We start from the raw sequence: 23,614 nt of genomic DNA on the forward strand, positions 1-23,614 counted from the left end.
CCACAGTGTCTTCTTTGGTGTTCCCGATTTCTCAGTCTATTCGGGTAACAGAACTCTCGTCCCAGTCTTTATGTATCCAAAGGGGTTTGCCACCACTCCCTGAGCATTGCAGGCTTTAGGGGCCATGTGCCCTAAGACTCACTTAAGCAGAAAGTCTTCAAAGCAGATGGGTCAGTGGGAGTAGCCTGCAGGAAGAGCTGGAGAAGGGTCTCTGTGGTTCTGCATTGCCCGGGTTTCTTCCTGTGTATCCTCTCCTCCCCTCTATGGTCTCAAGATAGATTCCCAGTCCCAATCATGTGTCACATGCCACTGTCTGGCCCTGCCTATGGCTGACCGGACCCTCTGGAACAGTTCCTACTTTCTCTATCTACAAGGTTGCTTTCTGCCTTCACTTCTATCCCTCCTTTGCTACCTGCCCCACTTCTGTTCCTTCTTCACCTCCTGTTGTTACCTTGCCTTCCGGTCGTTACCACCACCTGCCCTGTTCTACCATCTCCACATGTTGCTGCCACCTCCAAACATCTTTCGCCTTTAGGTTTCTTCTTCTCTGCGGTATATTCTTCTCCTCCTCCTCTCTGTGTTCTACTTCCCATCTCCTCTGCGCCACTGTGTCTATCTCACTCCACCTGATGATACCACCTCTTCTGTTTTACTTCCAGCATCCAATGTTACTAACTCCTCCTCCATTTAGGGTTTCACCACATCCTGCTGCAGCCTAGGTCTTACCACCACCTCCTACAACCTCACTGCATCTGAAATGTCCATCTGCTCCTGCAACCTTTCTCTGTCTAGTATTACCACTTCCTCCTCCTCTGACCTCTCCTGCGCTATCTTTCCTTCTGATGTTATCACCTCGTCCTTCACCCTTTTAACTCTCACCACTTTCTCCTGCACTATCTCGCCTTTGGATGTTACCACCTCCTCTTTCCTTCTCTGGATATTCACCACCACCTTCTGCTCTCCAATGCTGCCACTTTTCTTGTTTCCTCCATCTTCCCAGCTTCATCCCTGCTCAATTCTCTCCAGTCTCCAGCCACAGCTATACTCGAGCCTCCTGCTACCCAAACACTCACTGGCAGACTGCAGCCTCTGGGTTTTATGCTTTCTTTCATCCTCCTTGGTGGGGCTCTAAGTATGGGTCTGTGCCTCTGCGGCCGTGCTGGGATTGGTTGCTGTTTAGGAGTACAGCTGGCCTTAGGGGACTGGACCAAGTCTATAACTGGCCTATCAACCATCTTAGAATGTTCTTTATGCTCACAGAGGTTCGCTGGTGCTATCTTTCTGAAGTCTAGGGACCTCATTACAAGTTTGCCGGTCTGGGAACTAAGGTAACGGTAAGCTTGCCGGTACGTAGTTCCCGGACCGGCAAACTACGAGTTGTGCTCACGGGTGCCTTTCTGCCCAGCAGGTCGGACTTGGCGGGCAGTGCGGCACCCGCGAGCACAGCATGTCGGATGCACCGGCACCGATATAAACAGTGCTGGTGCATCCGACCTCCCCATTCCCATTCAGCCCTATGGGGACGAATGGGAATGGGGAGCATCTTTTTTCCAGTGCCTGTAAATGGGCAATTACCAGATCCGGCAGGGCCGTAATGACCCAGTAATTGATCATTCGCGGGCGCCGGAAATATTCGGAAGTTTGGCGGCAGCCTGCCAGTTTTACCAGCAAGGCTACTGTCATACTTCTAATGAGGCCCTAGGTCTTCTGTCACTCTAGTGTGTGAATTGAAAGCTGGGAAACACTGGGTATGGTGTTTAAACTCTTCATTTGGAAGGGAAGTGTTTGTGGGTTTGTGTCTGTGTGTGCATGTGTGTATATGTGTGTGCATGTGTATGTTTGGGTGTGTGTACGCAGTATTCTTACTCCAAGAGAGAACATTCAACTGGGAGACAACACTTTGAAAACTTTTCTTGCATGAAACATTCCATTGTCCGGAAGCTGTGAACTTGCAACATTGTATTAGCCGGGAGGATAGTTCAGGGGCAACACGTTTGTCTTGGAAGCAAAACAATGCATAGCAACAAAGGTTTGATGTCTGGTCTCCCGCTTAGAAACTGGTCTTCGGTATTAAGCGTGTATAAAAGAACAATTATAAAGGATCTGCATAACTCTCTTCCTCCTTGCGCATCCCTTTTGAACTGTGCAATTGCTAGCCTGATGTCACAGGCTCACTGTTAAAAATATTATAACCCTTGCTACTAATTCCAGGAGAAATGACTGCAGTCAAAAGGACAAGAATATGTTTCTGTTTCTAGATTTGGGGTCTTCTTAAAGAGTGTCAGACTCTGTGAGTTTGGGACAGGGTGCCTTATCACTGCCCTGCCTGATCCCAGTTGGGTTTTGAGGAGGGTCATGCCCTTCTGGACTGGTCTGCCCTGACTGTATGCTGGGTGCATGGAAGGTCCTGGATCGTAGGACTGGCCTGTCATGTGGTACTGTGATTGTTCCATTCCATGTAATGGGGGACAACCCCCACTGCAAGTCAGATGTCTTCACCTTGTCTGTCAAGCTCTACCCAAAAACCCCTTGACTGCCCATTCTGAGGCAGTTACACCTGAATAATAAATGGCTTGCAATGCCTCACTGACTGAATGATCCTCCCCTTCAAACGTTTACAAGACGGGTATCCTGAGTCTGGTGTCACTTTGGAATGTAGGTTGTCATTAATGAAAAATTGGATGTCAGATATGCTATGCTCGGATGTAAATACTGATGAAAATATAGATTGTGATTTCAAAAGATGTCCAATTAGTCTGCTGACATTTGACCTTCATAGCTGTGTGTTTCGTTTGTATAACAAGAATCCAACGCATCAGTTATACCCTTGTTCTTGCGCACATGTAGGTACTTCAGCACTTGTCCCTATTTCAGGATAAAGGGCTAAAGAAATTCACTGTTTTTAGATATCTTTAAATTGACGTAATCAAAGCAGGTAGACAATGTCCCTATAGCTTCAATGGGGAGGAGACTTCAGATATTTCCATTAGAAACCCTGCAGGATCTTTCTCTTTTTGGTGACTTTGATTACCCTTTGAATTTTATTAAATATGCCATATTCTATGGTTCTTTTTAGCCAGATCTTCTATAAATGTTCTTATTGTAGAAGCTTCCTGCTCCATTTATTAACGTGTTTTTAAGACATCTTCCAAGTTGTTGATCCTATCTGTGACATAATTTAGACAATGCTAGATGAAGACAAGATTGTGCGTAATGTGTGTAATGCCAGAAAATTTTGTTTTGTTGGGTTCTGCTCTTGGATAAACGCAGGAGGGGTAAAGTTGCTAAACAGTTTTTTGAGAAAGGGTTGTGCCCAGGACATATTTTTTAACACAAACATGGGATGTGGGGCAACGTACCCTAGCGATTACTTAATTTAGTGTAGCTGTATTATGCCCCTGAATATTTTGAACTGTCTCCTAAAAGAAAGGGGGGGCAGACTTAGCTAGTTGGATGCTGTCCTATCTCTTGAGGGAAAACTAGATTAATGGATTAGAGGCTGAGTGTCAGGTAGATCTCGACCATAGATCTTAAGTGACTTATTAGGACAATGGGAAACAGAGGATAGAGAAGTTTCTATCTATCCCTACCTATCTGGGGACCTACCCCTAGCCAGCACTGACGTGTCGCTTTTCTAAAAGTGGATAGAGTAAGAAATCAGAAACTTCGATATTCTAATTCTGTTTGTGTTTTTTCAGCATCAATCCAGTTATTGATTCAATTGTTTGCTAAATGAATGTCTTTATACAGGACAGAAACACCAGCGCAGGACCTTGCTAATGTAAAATTATTAAAAGGTAAAAAGACTGCATAGGGTAGTGTGCAGACAATATTGTGGCAACTATTACTTCATTGGCCGATACTGTTTGTGAACAGTTCCCTGTTTTAAAAAAAAGCACATAACCTTCTGTAGGTAGCTGAGGAGCTACTTTGCAGACTGGTGTCAGGGGTCTATATGTTCTGATTACCTAAACTGCCCCTAATTTGATCCGGGAATCGCAGCAAGGATTTTCCCCGCTGTCAAAAATCCCTGCTGCCTTTCCATGTTTGTTGACCGCTTTGAATGGATTGTCTCATTCTTGCCACCTTCCTCAGGGCTGTCTTCAATCAAGGAGTATAGCAATCGTCTGCTTCCCGGTATGATTCTATATATGGGTCGCATTTAGCCGTATCCAACAGGCAATAGTCAATTGAAACGATCTCACCTTTCGTTTGCTTATGGAGACATTCAACCTACCCCTGCAGAAATTAGAAGGGGACAGTGTCACTGATATGATCGCTAAACTAAATCTTTTCATTAATTGCTTATTAAGTAAATTGTGGAACATACACACATTTGTGAGCAAAAATATTCAAAGGTCAATTGTCTAACTTGAATGTGAAGGTGGCTCAAAAAGAAGGCGCAGAATGGTTCACACTCTGTATTTCCTGTCGGAGAGTGGAAGGAAGGGGAAAAGAGGATTGTGACATTACCATACTAGATCTGTGAATGCCTATTGATACATGCTAGTACACTCTTGATGGATACAGGGGTCCCTGGATCATGGAAATCTGTTATTGTTATGTCTTCCGTTATTTACGAATTTTCTAGTCAAAAAGTGCTGAAACAGGGTAGTGGCTAATATGCCCCGGTTAAGACTGTGCAGGGTTTTCCTAACTGTTTTTTTTACAAAGCTACTCAGGAGTATGTGCTGGTGACATGAATGAACTCTTTTCTTGTTGTTCGTATTGCAGTGCACCTTTAAAGTATGTAGTTCGTCACCCGTATTGCTCAATGTGGCTGTATCGGGTACAGCTACTCTCATGCAGACTCAATCAGTGAAACTATGCAGTATAATGCAGCAAAACTGAAAGCGCAAAAATATTGCTTAACCGTGTCTGCATTGACATGAAATCTGCTGTACTCCGTTTCGATATGCGTCTTGTGAAACCTCTCTGTGTGCGACCGGCGCACTTAAATGCGCATGTTCAGTTCCTGTTGCTATGGGCAATGCGTTTTGCACATCACATAGTTTCCGGGCGCCATCTTAGAATGGGCTCAATGCGCGTGTATCATCTAGCAGCTACATTTATGATATGATATGATAGTTTATTTATATAGCGCCTATACACAAAGGGCCTAATTATGAGTATGGAGGTAGCCATGCTGCTTTTAGCGGCATGGCTAACCCCATACAGGGTACCGGGTCTGGGTTCCAGGAATAGGGAATTACCGGGTCATGCCGACTTTGGCAGGCCCAGTAATTCCCATTCTCGGGACCCGGACCCGGTACATCCTCATTCCCATTTGAGCCCCGATAGGGCTCAATGGGAATGGGGAGGATGCTAACAACAGGCCCGTTAATGACGGGTCCGTTGCTAGCATTCTGGTATGCTAGTGGGTCCCGCTAAGTACGCCTGGTCTGGCCAGGCGTCCTGAGCGGGACCGGCTGCAGACCTCATAATGAGGCGGCCCGTAATGAACGGTGCTGGTCCCTTTACCGGCACCATTCATTACGGGTCCGCACTCGTTGTAATGAGGCCCAATGTGTTTCAAAGCACTTCAAGGCAAGGGAGGGAACAACGGAAAAGACAATGACATTCTTACAGGCCATGAACAGTAAGGATGTGAAATTAACTATTGTACTCGGCCTGATGACATTTCAGATAGCGCAAGAGCTAAGACATTGATAAGGAAGGGAGGTGGAGAGTGGAATGGAAATGGAAACAGACAGGCGACTACCCTACTATGCCTGACGACATTTCTGGTAGAGCCGGAGAAAAACAAAAGGTGAGGGAGAGGGGTGCAGAAAGGGAGGGGAGGAACAAAGCAAGCGACTATTGTACTAGTCATGATGACATTTCAGATAGTGCTGTGGGGGGGGATTAAGGGGTGGGAGGAGGAGATAGTCGAGGTTGCTATCATACTAGGTCCAGGGACAATTCTGATTGAGTAAGTGCATAGAAAAAAGTAGGGGGAGGAGGGGAGGAGATAGGAAATAGGAGAAAGGGAGAGGAGGAGAGAACAGAAAGTAAGCAGTCAAAAAGAGTGGAGAAGCAAGAGGGGAGAGCGAATACAATTGCAGAAGTCAGTAGTAACACATAATGTTGCAAGGCAGGATACAAGATGAAGATGCGAACAGCATGATTAAGGGCCACCATGAGTACAAGATGCAAAGGAAGTCCAGCATGAGAGTTGAGAAAGGGTGACGCACCGTGAATCAATGAAGTCCATAAAAGTCAAATCCAGCATTGGCCACAAGACGGTGATGGTGAAACCAGAATGGATCAGGACAGACTCCTGCAGAAGTAGGTTGGGGGTGGAATACTTTATTTCGGGTATTTACTTGGAAATACCCCAAATTAATGCTGATAATAATTTTAAAGATACAATGCAATGTGTGATTTGAGGTTTTGAGTTTTAATCTTGATTATGAAACATATTCCCCTCTTAAGAAAAGGTTTTCCTTTCTCATGCCTCTTCTGCAACAATGAAAATGATACCTTATGGTTGTTATACAAGATGTTACTAGGGTAGGATGTTGAAGGTGAGTATCCACTAGTCTGTTGTATTAATCCTCGCTACTATCAAAGGTATGGGATCCGTACAGAGTAACAAGGTAACCTTAGATGGAACTGATTTGTGCTCATATATATATATGTGTGTATGTGTATATATATGTGTATATATATATATTGTGCTCATATATATATATGTGTGTATAGATAGATAATCTAGATAGATAGATAGATAGATAGATAGATAGATAGATAGATAGATAGATAGATAGATAGATAGATAGATAAATGATATCTATAGATGGGCATTTCAGTGCACTGGTTGTGCTAACTAATTTCCCTGTGGTGGCTTGCAGGACCAATAAAGGGTGATCAAGGGTTGCCAGTTGATAGGTTCATTTAGACCACAGTGATCGGTTTGGAGCCAGAATATCCAATGATGTTGCCTTTTGAGTAACAGGGCACATATATCACCTCTCAGTGGGACTATTACCTTTTCTGCAATAGTCCATGTCAGATTGTCCTCCTTGTGCCCTTTTCGTAGGAAATGTTCTACTAGTGGTGCATTCAATCTCTCAGTATGTATACAGGATTAGTGTTCCTGAATTTGCTTCTTGATGGGCCTGGCTGCCATCCCAATATATATTGAAGGTTACATGGGCATGTGATCAGGTATATCACATGGCTTGTATTACAGTTGGTGAACGCTTGTTGCTTCCATGGTGTTTTTAAGCCCAGGTCCAATGTAGTGGATCTGGATGTTTGTGGACATACCAAACATTGGCCACATGGTGAGTGACCAACCGGACAAGTAGAGTTCCATAGTTTTGGTTCTATACCTGGACTAGGGTCCGGGTGGTAGGACTTCACTAGTGTGACTCATGTTTTCTCTACGTTTTATGGCAAAATGTGGCAGCAGTAATGGCACAGAACCCACCTTTAGGATTGGCCAGAGTTTTAGTATCTCCTTCTTCACTTTATTCAGCTGTGAGGAGTAGTTCAGGACTGCAGTGATACGGTTTTCCTGAGTAGGACTAATATTTTGCTGTAGTGTAGTATCTCGGGGATGTTACGTGCTCCTTTCTTAGCGTGTTTCAAGAGTCTTGTTGGGTATCCTCTGGCTTGCATTCTATTAGTGAGGTTGTTAGCTTGTGCGTCGTATTCAGTGATATCCAAACAGTTCCTTTGAAACCTCAAATATTGGCCGAAAGGTTCATTTGACTGTTGTTTTAGGGGGAAAGTTATCAAATTGAAGCAGATAATTCCTGTCTGTTGGTTTTCTAAATACTGTAGTGCATAGTTGTCTGTCTTTTGCCATGATTTATTTTCAAATCGGGGAAGTATACCTCCTCATTGCTACTAGTGTAGGTACATTTTAGGTATCTATTTCTACTGTTTAACCAGGTGATCAATGCCTCTAAATGTGTCTGTTCACCTGAATAAATTAGGAGGACGTCATCTATGTATCTGTGCCAGCCGGTAATTTGATCTTGAAACCGCTGTCACGACCCGCAGCCAAATCCCCACTGGCAAGCCCATTGGCCAGGTGGAATCAGTACTCGGATCGCTTATAAGGCCTGGCATCCACTTCTCAGGCCCTCTTGGGGCCAGTACTGGCGGCTTTGGTGCCAGGCTCATAAGCAAAGATAGACATCTGCTTGTGGAACTACTTTTTAGGGCTTTCAGTCAACATGGAGGCATCCACATAGCTTGATTCCTAGAACCAAGCTATGCGGTATAGAGTTTTGGGTGTGGTAGCCTAGGGACTACTTTACCTGGACTACTTTGCAGTGGCTATTTAAACCACACCCGAACAAGACAACACGCTTTGCGTTACTTTGCTACTAGCAACGTGACGCTCACTGTGTCCAGCTTTCTCACGAGCCTGACAAATTCCGGACCTGCAGAAAAAACAAAGAACATCGTTAGCAGCAGAATCTTACCTGTAATCTCCATCCTTCACTGCTCGCAGCTCCTGGGCATCTCCGTTTGAAGAGTTTGCTGCCAGGATCGAAGGACCTGAAAAAGGGAGAAAGACATTATTAAAGAAGGTAGAAGAGACATTACAACCACGAAGCGCTTAGAGATTTACCTGGCTGGCTGATTTTCGACCGGCAAAGCTCCGGAACTCCATCCACGCTGGGAGCACACCACGACCTACGAAAAAGAGAAAAGCACAGGTCAGTGAAGACAGGACATCGCTGTGCTGCGCAAAGCGCTTCCTTACAGCATCATAGCGCTTTGGTGCGCCATCGTTTACGGGCAAGAACCAGCCTACCCAGTTCTCCAAGTGGACACTGCGCGCACCTAAGGGAGATAAAAAGAGACATTTTAGAACAGTGAAAAGGCATACAAGAATAACAACTTCATAAACTCGCAATAAGACCTACCTGAAAGACATTACTAGGGCTGCAGTCAGTGAAGTAACTAGACAGCGCTCGCCCACCATAGACAACGCGCTCCTGCCCAGAGAGCAGGACGGAGAGCCCAACAATTCCGACAACCAGGTGAGAAGAGAACCCGGAGGGGCTGCAATCAGAAAGGAGGTGGGAAAAAACTTACCTTGGTCATCCAGTCCTAACATAGTCTTCATTTCCAGGCGGAATCCCATCAACACCGAGAACCACACCAGGGAACCATTGAGAAGGGCATCGCTGACCAACTGGCTGGGTGGCGTCCCCGTGGATACCAGGTGAGCGTAACACCGCTTATTGGCATAGATGTGGGTTTTTCAAATTCTGCCACATATAGATTGGCCAGCGAGGGTGCAAAAGTAGCTCCCATTACAGTTCCTGATGTCTGCTCATGAAATTAGTTTTGGTAGAGGAAAACGTTTTTTGTTAGGGCAATTTCAGCTAGTTGCATCAAAAAAAGATGCAAAACGCCAGTGGTGGTGGTTGCTCTTCCAAAATCTTGACCATCACCAACAGAGTCTCTATCTGAGGGATGGAGGTATAGTGTGACTCTATATCCAAAGTGACCAGTACTTGTTTGTTTGGTTCGAAGTGTACGTCTTTAAGTAAATTGAGGACTGCTATTGTATCTTTCACATAGGACTTCGCTGGTTGTAAAAAGTAGTCAATGGGCCTCATTACACGTTAGGCGGTAGGGGTTAACGGGGCCGGTAGAGCTGCCGGCCCTGTTAACCCCCTACCGCCTCATTACAAGGTCTCTTCACGTGACCTGCTAAGGACGACTGGTAAAACCAGGCGTCCTTAGCGGGTTCCGCAAGCAGACCAGGATGCAAACAATGGGCCTGTCATTAACGGGCCCGTTGTTTGCATTCTCCCCATTCCCATTGAGCCCTATGGGGACTCAAATTGGAATCGGGATGTACCGGGTCCGAGTTCCCTGAATGGGGAAATACCAGGCCCTCCAAGGTCGCAATGGCCCGGTATTTCCCCATTCAGGGAACCCGGACCCGGTACCCGTTATGGGGGTAGCCATGCCACAAATAGTGGCATCGCTACCTCCATGGTCGTAATGAGGCCCAATGAGTTGAAAAAGGGGTTCTAGAATCGAATTGAGGCCTGTCACGATTGGTCACCCTGGTGGTTGGAGAGTGCCTTTCTGGATTTTAGGTAAGGCGTAGAATGCAGGCGTGCAAGGAGAATGTGGGTACAAAAAAAATCTGCCTCTTTTTTACTTATGTGCCCTTCACTGGCTGCTTCTTCCACAAGTGTGGCAATGCTGAGCCTGAGATTCTCAGTCAGATCACGTGGCATATATTGGTAATGTAGGTTGTTACTCAAAAGTGTGGTAACCATTTCTTCATATGCTGTTTTATTCATTAGCACAATTTAGGCCCCCTTGTCTGCTGGTCTAATGACCACTTTGCAGTGATTCTTGAGGTCATTGAGTGCCTTCCTTTCCAATCTGGATAGATTCTGAAAATCACAATGATTGTTCTGTTCTATTTAATCTATTTTCTTCATTAATGCCTTCTCAAAGGTTATGGATTCTGGTGTGACATTGGTGGGGTAGAAGGTAGACTTAGGGTGTAACCCTGTAATGCCATGTGTCTGTGAAGATCTTTCTTCAAAGTCTAGGTTACCGAAATGTTTTAATCTCACTTTTCGCACTAGTTGTGCCACCTCAATATGGGTGATAAATGAGTCATATTTTGCTGCTGACACAAAACAGAGTCCTTTCTGCAGTACCTTGGTCTCGTGTGCAGTGAGAACGTGGTCGGACAGGTTTATGACTAGTAATTCCGCTGGGGAAATCTGCCGTTCCCTCTGCTCCTAGTGATTTTCTGGGAGTTGTGGTCCTGTCCTCTGCTGCGACCTCGTTCTCTCCCACGTTGGTCGAAAAAAGGACATGTATTTCTAACATTGATGGCCTCATCACGAGTTGGAGTGGTAGCCCTTAAATGCAGTGGTAACTGGGATACTGGCAAATTGAAGGGTCCACCCAATCATGAGTATGGCATGTTTACCCCCAGCTTACAGCTGGGGGTAAACACGCTGAATAACTGCTGGATTTTGGTGCAATTACCGCGCGGCTATACCGCCAGAAGTAATCGTGCTGGAAATTCCCCATTGGGTCCAACAGATCCAATGGGGAATAACGTTTACCACCCAACCCGTAATCCGGCGGTCGGGATACCAATTAACTTGTGATGGGGCCCTGAGTCTTTGGTCGACAGTATCATCGAAATGAACTAAGGTCTCTCTTCTCCCCTCCATGTCTCTAGACTGGTCTCTATTGTTGAGAGCAGAAGTGCTAGTTTCTACATCATCCCCTGAACTGGCCCTCGAGAAGCGCCACTGGGCCCGGAGTCTTTTTCTTATAGAATCTTCTGAGTTGGCACCATCGTCGGCCTGTATTCGCCTGGGTTCTGCTCTTGACCTCTTGTGGGCAGTGGATAGGAATATTCAGAGGTATTTTAATCCCTTGGCATTGCCACAGAACAGTGACAAATCACAGTTGAATTGAAGACGAACCCTAGGAACATAATCATTGAATCCACTGGTGGAATATGCAAAACACCCTACTTTAATCTCAAGAAATCCTTCACTGGTGTAGACTCTTTTTCATACTCGACTATAATAAACGAACACGGAAGGATTGCTCAAAATGAGAACCCTTTAAGTGTGTAGTCTTCTGAAAAAAGTATTTCTTGCCAGGCAGCTTCTCTTCTTATGCACAGGTCTCTGACCGCGTGCTTATAGCCCTTGGATGTTCTTGTATGCATTGCCCCTTTTGCGATGTGTACACTGTATATGCACGAAATGCACACCTCCTACAATAATATTACTATTCTGTATCTGTGCAAAAGGGCTTTGGCTATTGGTAAGTCTTTGCATCCGTGTAAAGACATAATTTCCAAATTATTGTTTCCTTTTTGAAAACAAAACAGAGAAAAGCCTTTTCTTAGTTCCATAGCCCATTTTAATCTATTCATTTCTTTCACTTATAGATACCTTAGTACCAATGTAATGGGATGTAACCAATTCAGCATGCATGGCATTCATTAAGTCAAGGTGAGCGATGAAGATCTGCATTACTCCCGGGAACTTCATCGCTTATGGCGGGAATGATCCTGGCAGGCACACCTGTGATGGATCCTCCCCCTCTGTATCACGATTCACATCTTCGAGAACGTCCAAGAGCTATAAACCCTTGCTATAACCTATGTGGTACCTGGGCTCCCTCCACCACCTAGGGCGGCATCAGTGAGTGTCTAGAGGCATGCCGCAGAAAGAGGACTCATGCAGCAGCTGCGTGGGTCCCTTTGCATGGATTCCGCTAAGTTACTCATTGGCTCCTCTTTGTGGCCTATTCACTTGAAGCCCCTCATTGCCGCATGCTGGTATCTTCTTCTTGCTTTTTGGACTTGGAAATAGGTTCCGATATGTCGCCAACTTGAAGGAACCTGATAGCAGAATAAGGTATTGGCCAGTCTTTCTCTCCGAGGCCTGGCTACTCGACTCCTTCATGACACTAAAACCCGCCCCCGGCTCTTGCTCGGCTTCGGCTGTTGGTTAATTCTTAGACAAGCTGGCCAGATATAGAGGATGCTCCTGCACGTGCAGACCCACCGCTTCCCACTACCTCCTGGAGCCCCCACTTCTCACATCCCCCACCTGGATTTAAAACAAAACTGGATCTGCTTATATGCTGGCTTTTATTTCCATGGATTCCATGTTGGAAGTCATTTTATTTTTGTTTTGAGGGCAAAATGGGTCGTCAAGGTGCCAGGGCCCATTTTCTACTTTGAAAAAATATGCCCTTAGCACCCAAGATGTTAGCCTGGGGTGCTAATGTTGGTAACCACTGGCAGACTGACTGCAGCTGCTGGAAAGGGCCTTGAGCACTTTGTCATGACTGTTACTAGCTGGCACAGTCCACCTGGCTAAGGTTTATTGCCTCGATATAAGTACATATTTGGTTTTTGCATAATTAAACGTTGCATAACCCAAACCAGGTGTTCTCCCAAATAAGTGTTTTTGATAAAGGGCCAACCGTGAGTACGATTGTCTGTTTGAAGTATGCGTCATCACGACATTAACCGTCAAATCTGCTTGAGACCCTTTCAACACATTTAGTTATTTTTCCATTCTATCGTGTGTTATAAACAATGTGTAAACTGTATGCAAAACCATCCCTCGCTGCTGATTGGCAGAGTGAGACGCCTGTGAATGAACGGCGTGTTGCCTTTGCTCAAACCAGCCGTGTCTTTTTCCTTCAGAGCCAATTCTGTCACCTGGAATCCGCACAAGATGATGGGGGTCTTGCTACAGTGTTCTGCGATTCTCATCAGAGAAAAGGTAAGGGTCTAGCTCCTCACTGAGCGAGGAATGCTTTTCCATGCTATCACAGGCCGCGCCATGCCGCGTGTAGACAAATGAATATTCAGTTATCATTTGAACCGATTCACATTGTCGTGTATTTGTGACAGGAAACTGCTATCCTTGCCATTCAATTAGCAACATTGATCAATTCAACGCATAGATAATGTCTGGCCTTTGCTCTGTCGTGATCTACCTATGTGCATGTGTGGGGGATCTCTCTACCTATATGTGTGTCAGTGTTAGCGGGTGTGGATAGAACTTGCTCATACAGTATCTCGATAAACCGTAATATTGAAGAGTACACATCATATGGATGCAATTACCTTCTAAACATCATGGGAATTGTCAAATGTCTGTGAATGACTGAAAGATGCCACTGAGATGTCTACACAAACATGTGATGTGAAACATGAGTAATGTTGAGTATGCCCTCGAATGGAGCCATCTCGCTTTCCTGGTGATGCTCACCTGCCACCACAGGAAGTGAACTTCTAAGGCATATGCATTTGTTTCCCAACAGGGTGTCCTTCAAGGGTGCAACCAGATGTGTGCCGGATACCTCTTCCAGCAAGACAAGCAATATGACATATCGTACGACACCGGAGACAAAGCGATACAGTGTGGCCGCCATGTAGACATTTTCAAGTTCTGGCTGATGTGGAAAGCTAAGGTAAAGCAACGAGAAAGTGGCGCGAGAGCAACATTTCTCAGGACTTCTTTTGTAGGGAACATTACACGGGATCATTACGCGCATGAATGTGCAGTTGTATGTTCCAATCTTCATGTTGCTTATCAATGCCACTTTGTAAAACCAGGAGTGTAGCTTGCATTTTACCACACTCAAGTGAAAAACATACAGCACATCCTGTCAAAACTCAATCACAGCAACATTCTATCCGGTCATCTTGTATGGTCTTGTGGACCTCTTTTCTGGCGCATCCTTTGGTTTCTAGTCCAGGTCCTTAACTATTTCTGATGAATCTTTAATGTAATTCGTTCCATCAGCTTCGAAAAATATGCTTGCTTTTATTCTACCGTTTTAACAAATTCTACAATATTGTACATTAACTACAGAACTTATATGTGTCAATGATGTACAACATTTTAAACAATACACATATGAAGACAATTTCAGAAGCTCTATTGCAATTGCTTGAAGTACGTTGCTGGTCTTCTGTACAGTTTATAAGCCAAGACATTTCACGCGAATGCCACAGCTCTTAAAGGGAAAAATCAATAATGATTATTATTCTTTCAATGTCCATTGACCCTGTAGGATATCGTATATGTATTGCAGGATTCAAACTTGAACGCATTGTACTACCAGTTTGGGCAATGATACCCAACTACTCTTTGGATTCTTTCAAATGAGTCATGTCAGATAGGGCTGGAACACCTACTCCACTGTGGCTCACCCCACTCATGGGGAAAGATGGGGAGCTCCTCCATCTCACCTCAGAAGCCAAAAATGGGCCGCCAGCAGGTATGATGTGCAACCGGGTGTTCCAGGGAATCCTGCACAATCATGGCATTCCCCCTGTTTGCAGGAGCTTCAGGATTGGCTGGTAATCGGATCCTGGTGTGGTGTGTCAGCGCATCCACGGGAAATCCACCAGTATGTGGGCATGCTAGAGCTAGATTCAGATAGTTGAGAGAATATGTGGATGCGCGTGGAAAACATGGTAAGCGATTTACAGTACTTTTGCCTCTTCCCAAATTCACAGAATAAGAATGCTCAAGGAAAACGTCCCCGATCCTGTGCACATTTTCCAAGATTTAAATGTTCTTAGTCATTTTCTTCTTTAAATAAACTGTAAACATTGACCCACGACATGTGTAAGGATCAATGTCACATTTCAAGCTAAACTCGTAAGGATTTGGAAAAAAAAATGTGCTGAATCACACAGGTGATCTGAAGAAGAAAAAAATCCAATCCAAGCGGTTAGGTTGGGGAAATATGTAAGGAAAACCCAATCTAGGGAGACAAATTAAGCGTTTTCGGAGCATCCACCAAAAGCCATCATAGATGTCTGAGAAGTTTGTGGAGGAATTGTGTGGGAAAGACCCAGATATCTGTGACGATTCAAGACTATACGACATCAGACTAGCTTAAATATTTGAGCTAGGATGTGAATGTGAGAGAGAAAGATCACATGCATGGATATCCTGTGCACTGCGTTGTAGTTTGGAGATTTGATCAGGAGGCAGGAGCATATCTGTGCTATGACGAAGCATCCTAGACCAACAGAGAGCTCTGCGAAGGGGCAGGAGATAGATGAGAAGGCACACACAACCCTCGCGCACTCAGTACTTTTCCAAGTGTGGCCTCCATTATGCCCTAATAATCTTTCCAGGATGTCAATGGAAAAAAACATGCCTTTACTCCCCTAACCTTCAAGCCTAGGTGGGTAGCTCACAAGTGCTCATCTGAGACACCGGGACAATCTTTCCAGGATGTCAATGGAAAAAACATGCCTTTACTCCCCTAACCTTCAAGCCTAGGTGGGTAGCTCACAAGTGCTCATCTGAGACACCGGGACAGCCTGCACTTGGTACAGTTAAATCCCGCAGCAGGGCAGGCTCAGCCCTTCACGAAATTCTGAATATCATTACAAAAATAGCACCTTTTATCGAAGCACTTAGAAACAAGAGGAATTCGCTGTGGAGGACTATATAGGAACCCCAATGATTATTAATCATTCAATGGCAGCTTCCAAGAGGCCCTTCCATGTTTTACAGTTATTGGGCCTCATTACGACTCTGGCGCTAATGGCTTAACGGCGCCGTAAAAGGCTGCGGCGCCGTTAACCCATTAGCGCCTTACTACGAGGTCCCTTTGCGGGACCCGACCTGAACGGCTGGTCTAGACCAGTCGTTAAAGTAGGGACCCGCAAAGGGACCTTGGTGCTAAGTACGGTAACGCAATTTGCTGTACCGTACTTAGCGCCTTCCCCAGTCCCATTGAGCCCTATGGGGAAAAAATGGGAATGGGGAAGGGCCAATGTTCAATGGGGAATTACCGCCCGCCAACCTTGGAATGGGGTGGTAATTCCCCATTGAACATTGGCGGACTCTTTACGATACCGGCACCAACCATGGTGCTAATCGCGCCATGGTTTAGCGCTAGTATCGTAATGAGGGCCATTGTGTCTTTAGTCACATTCAATGTTTTAATTGCCTTAGTAACTATAGAACATGTTATTTTATTTTTAGTGCATATATTGTTTTGTGTCATTGTATGTTTTTTTAATGCAAGTCCTCAAGGCAACCTGGAACCACAGTTGCCTATAACATTTGTACTTAGATGCCATCTTCAAGGGAAGGGAGATTAAATATTGGACAAAAAGTTGACTTAACCTGCCCTTGTGACAATGCACCTTTCAATTACACTGAATTTGCTGCTTAGATATAATGCACAGTTGTGTTGCAGGGTAAAGAGCAATTGTAAGACAAATCAATTACCTTTTTATCTGTTCAAACAGGGCACAGTGGGATTTGAGAATCAGATCAACAAATGTTTGGAACTTTCCGAGTACTTGTATTCCAAAATTAACAACAGAGAAGAATATGAGATGGTCTTTCCTGGGGAGGTACGTATCTTTATTTTTAACAGGAAAACATGGTGCTTAGAGAGAAGAGATGGCACGCATGTGATACTGATTAGTTGCCATGTGCCTTCGTCATGCACTGATTTTTTGCACTGATTTCTTTTCTTGGTTTGATTGAATCAAACCAATTGAATTGAATTGAAATAATAATAATAATAAAAATTGAATTGAATATAACGGCCCACTCTGCAAATCCAGTTGCCTCATGTCTCGACAGAGTAAGGTCAGAAAACCATATAGTATGGTAGGGAGCTTACAGAATAGGCGAGGATGGGGGCTTTCTAGAACCGAGATGGGCTAGTAAGTCTGCAAACCTGACCAGGAAGTGTGTTACACGTGATCAGTGCCTAGTCAAAGAATCCTCGCCCCTCCTTGTTTAGATTCACCCCACAGTCTCTTAAGAAAATGAGAGTTGACTGTCCAGAACATTCCTGTGGGCTGGTAAATTCAGAGCTTGGCAGATCCAAGCCGTGGAAACACTTCAGTAAAAGACACTTCACCGGTAATTCAGCCAGCTCCCAGAAGCCAGCGGAAGCAGTGGTGGAGTGGAGAGATGCTCTCTTGCTTGTTGAGTCCAAAAATAAGGCGGGCAGATGCAAATCTTACCTTTACTCTAATCACAACGGTTTTGGCATTGAACCGAAATTCAACATTTTCCTTTTCATGTATTATGCTGCATAACTTAACCGCGGCATATCACTTGCTTGTAGAAGGCAGGAATATATACAATCAAGATTAACAATTTTAAATGATGTAATCCTCAGTGTGCTTCTTTTGACTATTTATAAAACAACTGAAATAAATAAAACCAGAGTACTAATAATAGGAAAATGGAAACTGGATGGAATGTTGACAGGGTGACACACGTTAAGTCATTAGTACTCTACAAAATTCCAAATTATAATACGCTCGTTTAAAAATATAAATAATGATAAAGGTATTTAAACAGTTTCAAATCATAGGCGGCAAACTAACAGAAACCTACTTTAATTATGGCTGTTCGCCAAACTTTTGAAATGTTGTAACAAGAATCAAAACACACTTACAAGGAGATTTAAAGAACACGTCCTTGTGATCTTCTACAAAATATTTTCACTAGCGAAACTATATCTCATTCATTCTATTCTTCATTGTGTGTTTTTATCCAAAAGATTTAGCACATTGTCCAGACCATTTGCATTAAGTGTTCGTTCCTAGAAAGCAGCGCAGATGAACAGCTATCATTTTAATTCGGCACTTTTTTTTTTATCACACCCAGATATCAGCCACAAGCAGAGCTGGCCTCATTCACTACCTTCTTTTCCTGTTTATGGGTGCTGTGTATGCACTGTTATGAAGTAGACATTGATCCTTCAAGGCTAGACCAGTAAATAACTGTTAAGTGTCCCACAAAAGGAAAACAGGTTTTCAGGTAAACTTAAAGTTCTGCAGGTGCACAAAATGTTTCCTGTGTAGTACGTTCCAAAGCCGGAGTCAGTCCCAGGATAATCATTCTCTGGTTAGATTCGATGGCCCTTTATCTTAAAGTCTTTTGAATCTCAGGATCCCATCACGTTGCGCTGAGTCTCTATTTGAACATTTCTTCTGGATTTCCTGACTCCGTTGTCAGTCTCTGCAGTAGCCTGAGTATTATAGGTGAGGTGGATTCCCATAGACTCTGGTCTCGCTCCATGAGTCAGCCAACTGAGTAGCACAACAACGTGGAGTGGGGCCAAACATTAGCAAAGATCCAGGCTCCTGAGCAAGCAGGGGGCCTTCCTATGAGCTCTCTCCAGGGCTCTCACTACCTCGCAGCCTTCAGGTTTTGCACCACCGCGCAGCAGCGCAGTCATACTTTCCTCTCCCAAAACCTCTCCACATGCTTCTACCTCGGAAAGTCTCTCTCATTCCTTTCCTTTCCTTGTGCTTTTTATATGCTCTGCCAGCTTTTTATATGCTCTGCCACTTGTTTGTTCCTCCACCACTCCGAGGCTTTTTCCAGTAGCTTTGGGGTTTTCCACTGTCGCATGACACTATTTCCCAGGCTTCTCAGGACCTGACAGGCTGACACACCCCACTCTCCAACCGCCTTTCCATCCTAAATAACAGCTCCTACCAGCTTGCTTGATCATCCCTCGTTTCAACTTGAATTTGATGTTCCATTTCTCCTACTCTTCCCACCTCTCTCTTTTCTACAGCCTCCTTCTGATGTTCACCCTCTGCACTTCCCTCTTTTCTCTTTCCCCCATCCTCAGATGTTCTACTGCTCCTCCTTTACGCTCCTGTTTCTTCTGTACAACGTCCTTTGGATGTTCTCCTCCTCTCCCCTCCTCTTTCTTTTCTGTACAACTTCCTTTGTTCTTGCTCTCCTTTTCTCAGTTCCTGTCTCTTTCTCCATCCCCTCCTCTGCACTGCTCTCTTTCCTCAAGCCTCCTTCTGATGTTCTCCTTCTCCTCTTATCCCATCCTCTCTTGTTCCTCCAGCCACCAGCCTCCTGCTCTCGCTCCGGCCTCCAGCCATCTCCCAGTGCCCTTTTGCTCTTTCTACAAACACCTACCCTTCCGCTCTGCCTTCCCCGTCTAGTCAAGGTTTCTTGAAAGCATCTGCATCTGTTGCCCATCATTATTCCCTGATCATAATTGGTGGCCTTTTGAATGTGTTTTATTTCATGAGCTCTGCAGTTGCCGCAAGGCCAGCTCCAGCCTGTATGAGGCTCTTCCGCCATCTTGCAGATGGACATGTAGCTCTCGTGATATGCATTCGATCTGCAGCTCACAGTGTTCATCTCTTGTAGTCTTTAATTTCCTAGAATCCTCCCAGCTCCTGTAAAGCGGTAAAAACCACTCCCACCCAACAATGACCTTCTCCATGACAGCTACAAGTTATCAGGCTGTCTAAAAAGCCCATTAAAGCCCATTCTGTACTATGTTACCCGCATCTTCCTTGAAATCTCTTAAGGGGACTTTGCTCCCAATGGTATCATGTGGACAGGGGTGGACTGGCCTATAGGGATCTCTGAGTAGGCCTCTGCACTCTGAGCCTCTTTTGTGTGGTCTTTCCAAATGTCCTCATAGAAAAAGGGTTGAGCTTGCTGAAAATCTGTAATATGGGGCCCCTTTCAACATTATTTCCAGGGCCTCCTTTGGTTCCCAGTCCACCCCTGCATGTGCTGAGCCCCTGTCTCCCCCGTAGCTTACCAGAGGTAGGTAGGGGATCCTCCTGAAATCTGCATCACTCATCGACGCACCCAGGCCCCTTGGTTACCTCACCACCCATGGTCCCTACTCCTGCGTGCCAGTCCTAGGGCAAAACTCATGGCCACGTAGTGGGCTTTTGTTTTTGGATAGTTTCCTTTGTGTTATATTACTTTTATTGACAACTTGGCTTTTGATTGACTTAGATCCAGGTTCTGATGTTTAGAAGACTAGGAAGTCACCTACTGACATTTTCACTCAACAAATATGAATTGTTATTTATTCTGCGTTAATATATAAGGTTAATCAACCTATTCATTTATAATTGAGTCTAAATAGATTTCAGGTTGTAGCGCCTGCACTAAGGGTGATCTTTGCACTAAGCCTAGATCCTGACCTTGCTGCCAAGTCCAAGACAGACCTCAATCCGAATAATGAGGGCCCACTCTCCACCTCAAAGGCACAAAGGAAGAACTCATGTCCAGGGAAACAGGGTCCCTAGATCCTAGAAGGGGAAAGAGGCATGTGAGCGGGATGCCAGCTAAGAAAGAACCCCATCCAGCTTCTTCCCTCTGTGAAATAGCCACCACTGAGGCACGATCCTACACATCACTCGACCCGTGAGGTTAATTCAGCAATGCCCTCATGCAAGAAAGGGGAGCCTCTGAATAAGGGAAACACATGAGGACAATCCGAGACTGTGTTGCCGCTATGGACGTCCCCTACGGGCGGAACACTAAGAGCCACATTCCAGTATCCCCCTGGCATAGATAGAAGGCGCCATTCTCTGGATCAGCCTCTGAGTTTCTATCATCATTGCTAAATCCTGCAGGTGGTGAAATCCTTTCGGCCACTACGCAACATTGCCTCCATCTTATGCTTCATGAGCCATTGGAGCTGCTGTCAGTATTACCTTGCTGAAAACCTCAAAATAGTGCTGCCGGTCAGCCTGACACTTGGAAAAGATCACGCCCACGATTATTTCATTGGTCACTTTACGCATACCCTTAAATCGTGCCCTTACGTTCTGTCCCTAACCAGACTGCTTAGGCTCTGGCATCTTACAACACGTCATGTAGGGCAAGCAAACTGTCTATCATTGGAGAAATATCGCTGAAAAGCAGTAGGTGCAGACAAGTACGGTGCTATGGTGGGGTCAATAGGAGCAGTTTCTGGTGTATAAATGGCACATTAAAAAAACGCTTCTTAATGTACCTTTTTCAACGTGCAGCAACACAGCTCATTTCAAGCGATGAAACAATCCAATAAGTTTTGGCTTAACTACCCTCTACTTTTCCTTGGAGATCATGTTGGACGAAAGGCGTCACTAGAAGTCTGAAACGAGGCATTTCTTGCAGAAAGACTGACGGGTTGACTCTTACCAAGAAGCGCTTCTTGATGTCTTTGGCGGCCACTAAGGTTCTCTGGTTGAGCCATATCTATCGAACTATGGGTCGCTTACTGGGAGGGCCTTTTATCCTTTGCCACTTGGGGATCTAAAGTCAACCGATAGCAAAGGCGCCCACTGTTCTGGTTAGGTTTCCAGGGAAGCTGCAGCGCATATGTTCCTTTTCTCCCTTCAAGTGGGTTTAGGACAATTTTCATCACATCTAATATTTCTAAAATCTGCCTTTGGAACTATGTTGAAGATGGCTGCAGATACGGTTCTGGGTGTTCTATTAACGCCTTTATGAGTCACTAGCACATATTCCTTTTTTGGGCAAAGATGATAAAATGCTACCTTGTGCCAGAGGCTGAAACTTCAGAAACAATTGGCTATTTTATCATCATATCTTATTACCTGGTAGCATTTCCCATTCTCTGCACTGAGGATTGATTATTTACCGACAGCCAATGAATTGCTCATATAACTATTGTATATTCTTTGCAAACTTAAATGTTTGGGATTCATTTGCATGCTGTTTAATCAAAATTGTCCAAAACAAAAGTGTGATGGGTGATGTTTAATAGACACCCAACATGTGGATTGATTGATTGGATTGAACACACTTATAACACACACTGCTCAAGACAAGAGCACCAACAGTATCTAGGCGCAAATTAAACCGGTGCACTTAGTTCCCCACGGTGAGGGTATGAAGAACAAGAGAGATCACCAGAAGATTTGGGTCTTCAGGGCTTTCTGGAATGCGAACAAGTTGGGAAAGACGAAGATGTTATAAGGCGAGCATTACATAAGTGAAGTACTTTACCAAAAAGCGGCTCCCCACTCCCCGAAAATCAAATCTAGCGATGGGGACGGTGAGCAGAGCAGCATGGCAAGAGCAGAGTGCCCATTGGAGAAGATAAGGATATATCTTGTTGGTTAAACAGCTGAGTGCCAGGCCATGCAGGCATTTATAGAATAGACACAGAAGCTTAAAGTAGATCCTGTCTCGTGGGGAACCAATGCAGAAGGGCACGAGCTATAGATGCTGAACTTGACTTTGGGAGATCAAAAATCTGGTGATCTGCCACATTTTGAAGGAGCCGAAAAGTTTCTAGTTGCTGATCTGGGCTAATGAGGAGCGAGGCATTTGTATGGCTCGACCTGGAAACCATGAAGGTCCTGGTGAGAGTGGCCCAGTAGGGTTGGCTCAGAAAGGTCTAAAGCCTTCAGAGTTGGCACAGTGTAAAATATGACATTTCTTGAAACCTCAGAGGTTTGTTTATTTAGTCTTAAGTCAACTTCCCAGTGAACCCCAAAGTTTTTCACCGGTTTTACTAGGGGTGTGGGGGTGAATATAGACAATTTGTGATAAGATCTTTTGGGCCTAAAAGAATACATTCAGTCTTGAGTTGTTGAATACATTGTGTGAATTAATATCTACATTGTCAAAATGTTTTATTTTCTGCAGCCTGAACACACAAATGTATGCTTTTGGTACATCCCACCGAGTCTCCGGAACATGCCACACAACGAAGAGAGAAAAGAAAAACTGCACAGGGTACGGCATTGGCATTCCAAGAAAAGTGATTTACTGACATTTTGCAACACATATGTTGTCTTATTTCTGTTTTTAAATGAGTTGGATAGTTATGTTGTGTCATGTGAAAGGGGAAGAAAGACTCAGAATGCAGTCTGATGCCAGAGCGGTCTGTGGCCGGTAAATTGCCCCGATGGTGGCAATCCGGTAGCAACCTTTGAAGTGCAGAATGTGGTTCTTGCACTAGTCGCTGAGAGCAGATGTCCTTTCTACGCTGCTCACTCAATTCCGGGGCACTTTTGCACTGGTAACTTGGTGCACATGTCAGTACAAAATTGCCCAGCAGCTGGGCAAACTTGCTCGTAAACTGGGCTTAATTCCCCATCACTGTTCCACTTCATGTGGTCCAGGCCGGTCTTCTGCATTAAACTCATAAACGGACACCCCCTCAATTGTGTTAGTAATGGACCATGGTGCTGAATTGTGTCAGACCACTTTAGAAATGGCTGCCACACGTCAATCTTCCCATACGGTTTAATAAAATCATATTTGTACAGTATGAATTTCAGTGGAATGCATGCGGCACAAAAGAAGCTCTGATAAACCGAACA

General features: G+C 44.7%; 1 protein-coding gene across 4 annotated transcripts in view; it reads left to right on the forward strand.

Annotated features, from left to right (window-relative positions):
* Positions 1-23,614, forward strand: part of GAD1 (glutamate decarboxylase 1) — a 356,368-nt gene that overhangs the window by 274,015 nt on the left and 58,739 nt on the right. For all 4 annotated transcript variants that reach the window (XM_069616186.1, XM_069616187.1, XM_069616188.1 and 1 more), the window contains 4 exons: positions 13,193-13,271; positions 13,816-13,965; positions 16,778-16,885; positions 22,935-23,024. In XM_069616186.1, coding sequence (XP_069472287.1) covers positions 13,193-13,271; positions 13,816-13,965; positions 16,778-16,885; positions 22,935-23,024 — 427 coding nt within the window. The remainder of the gene's footprint in view (positions 1-13,192; positions 13,272-13,815; positions 13,966-16,777; positions 16,886-22,934; positions 23,025-23,614) is intronic.

Source organism: Ambystoma mexicanum, chromosome 9 (genome assembly GCF_040938575.1).
Source record: "Ambystoma mexicanum isolate Mex_15411 chromosome 9, UKY_AmexF1_1, whole genome shotgun sequence".
Classification (NCBI taxonomy): domain Eukaryota; kingdom Metazoa; phylum Chordata; class Amphibia; order Caudata; family Ambystomatidae; genus Ambystoma; species Ambystoma mexicanum.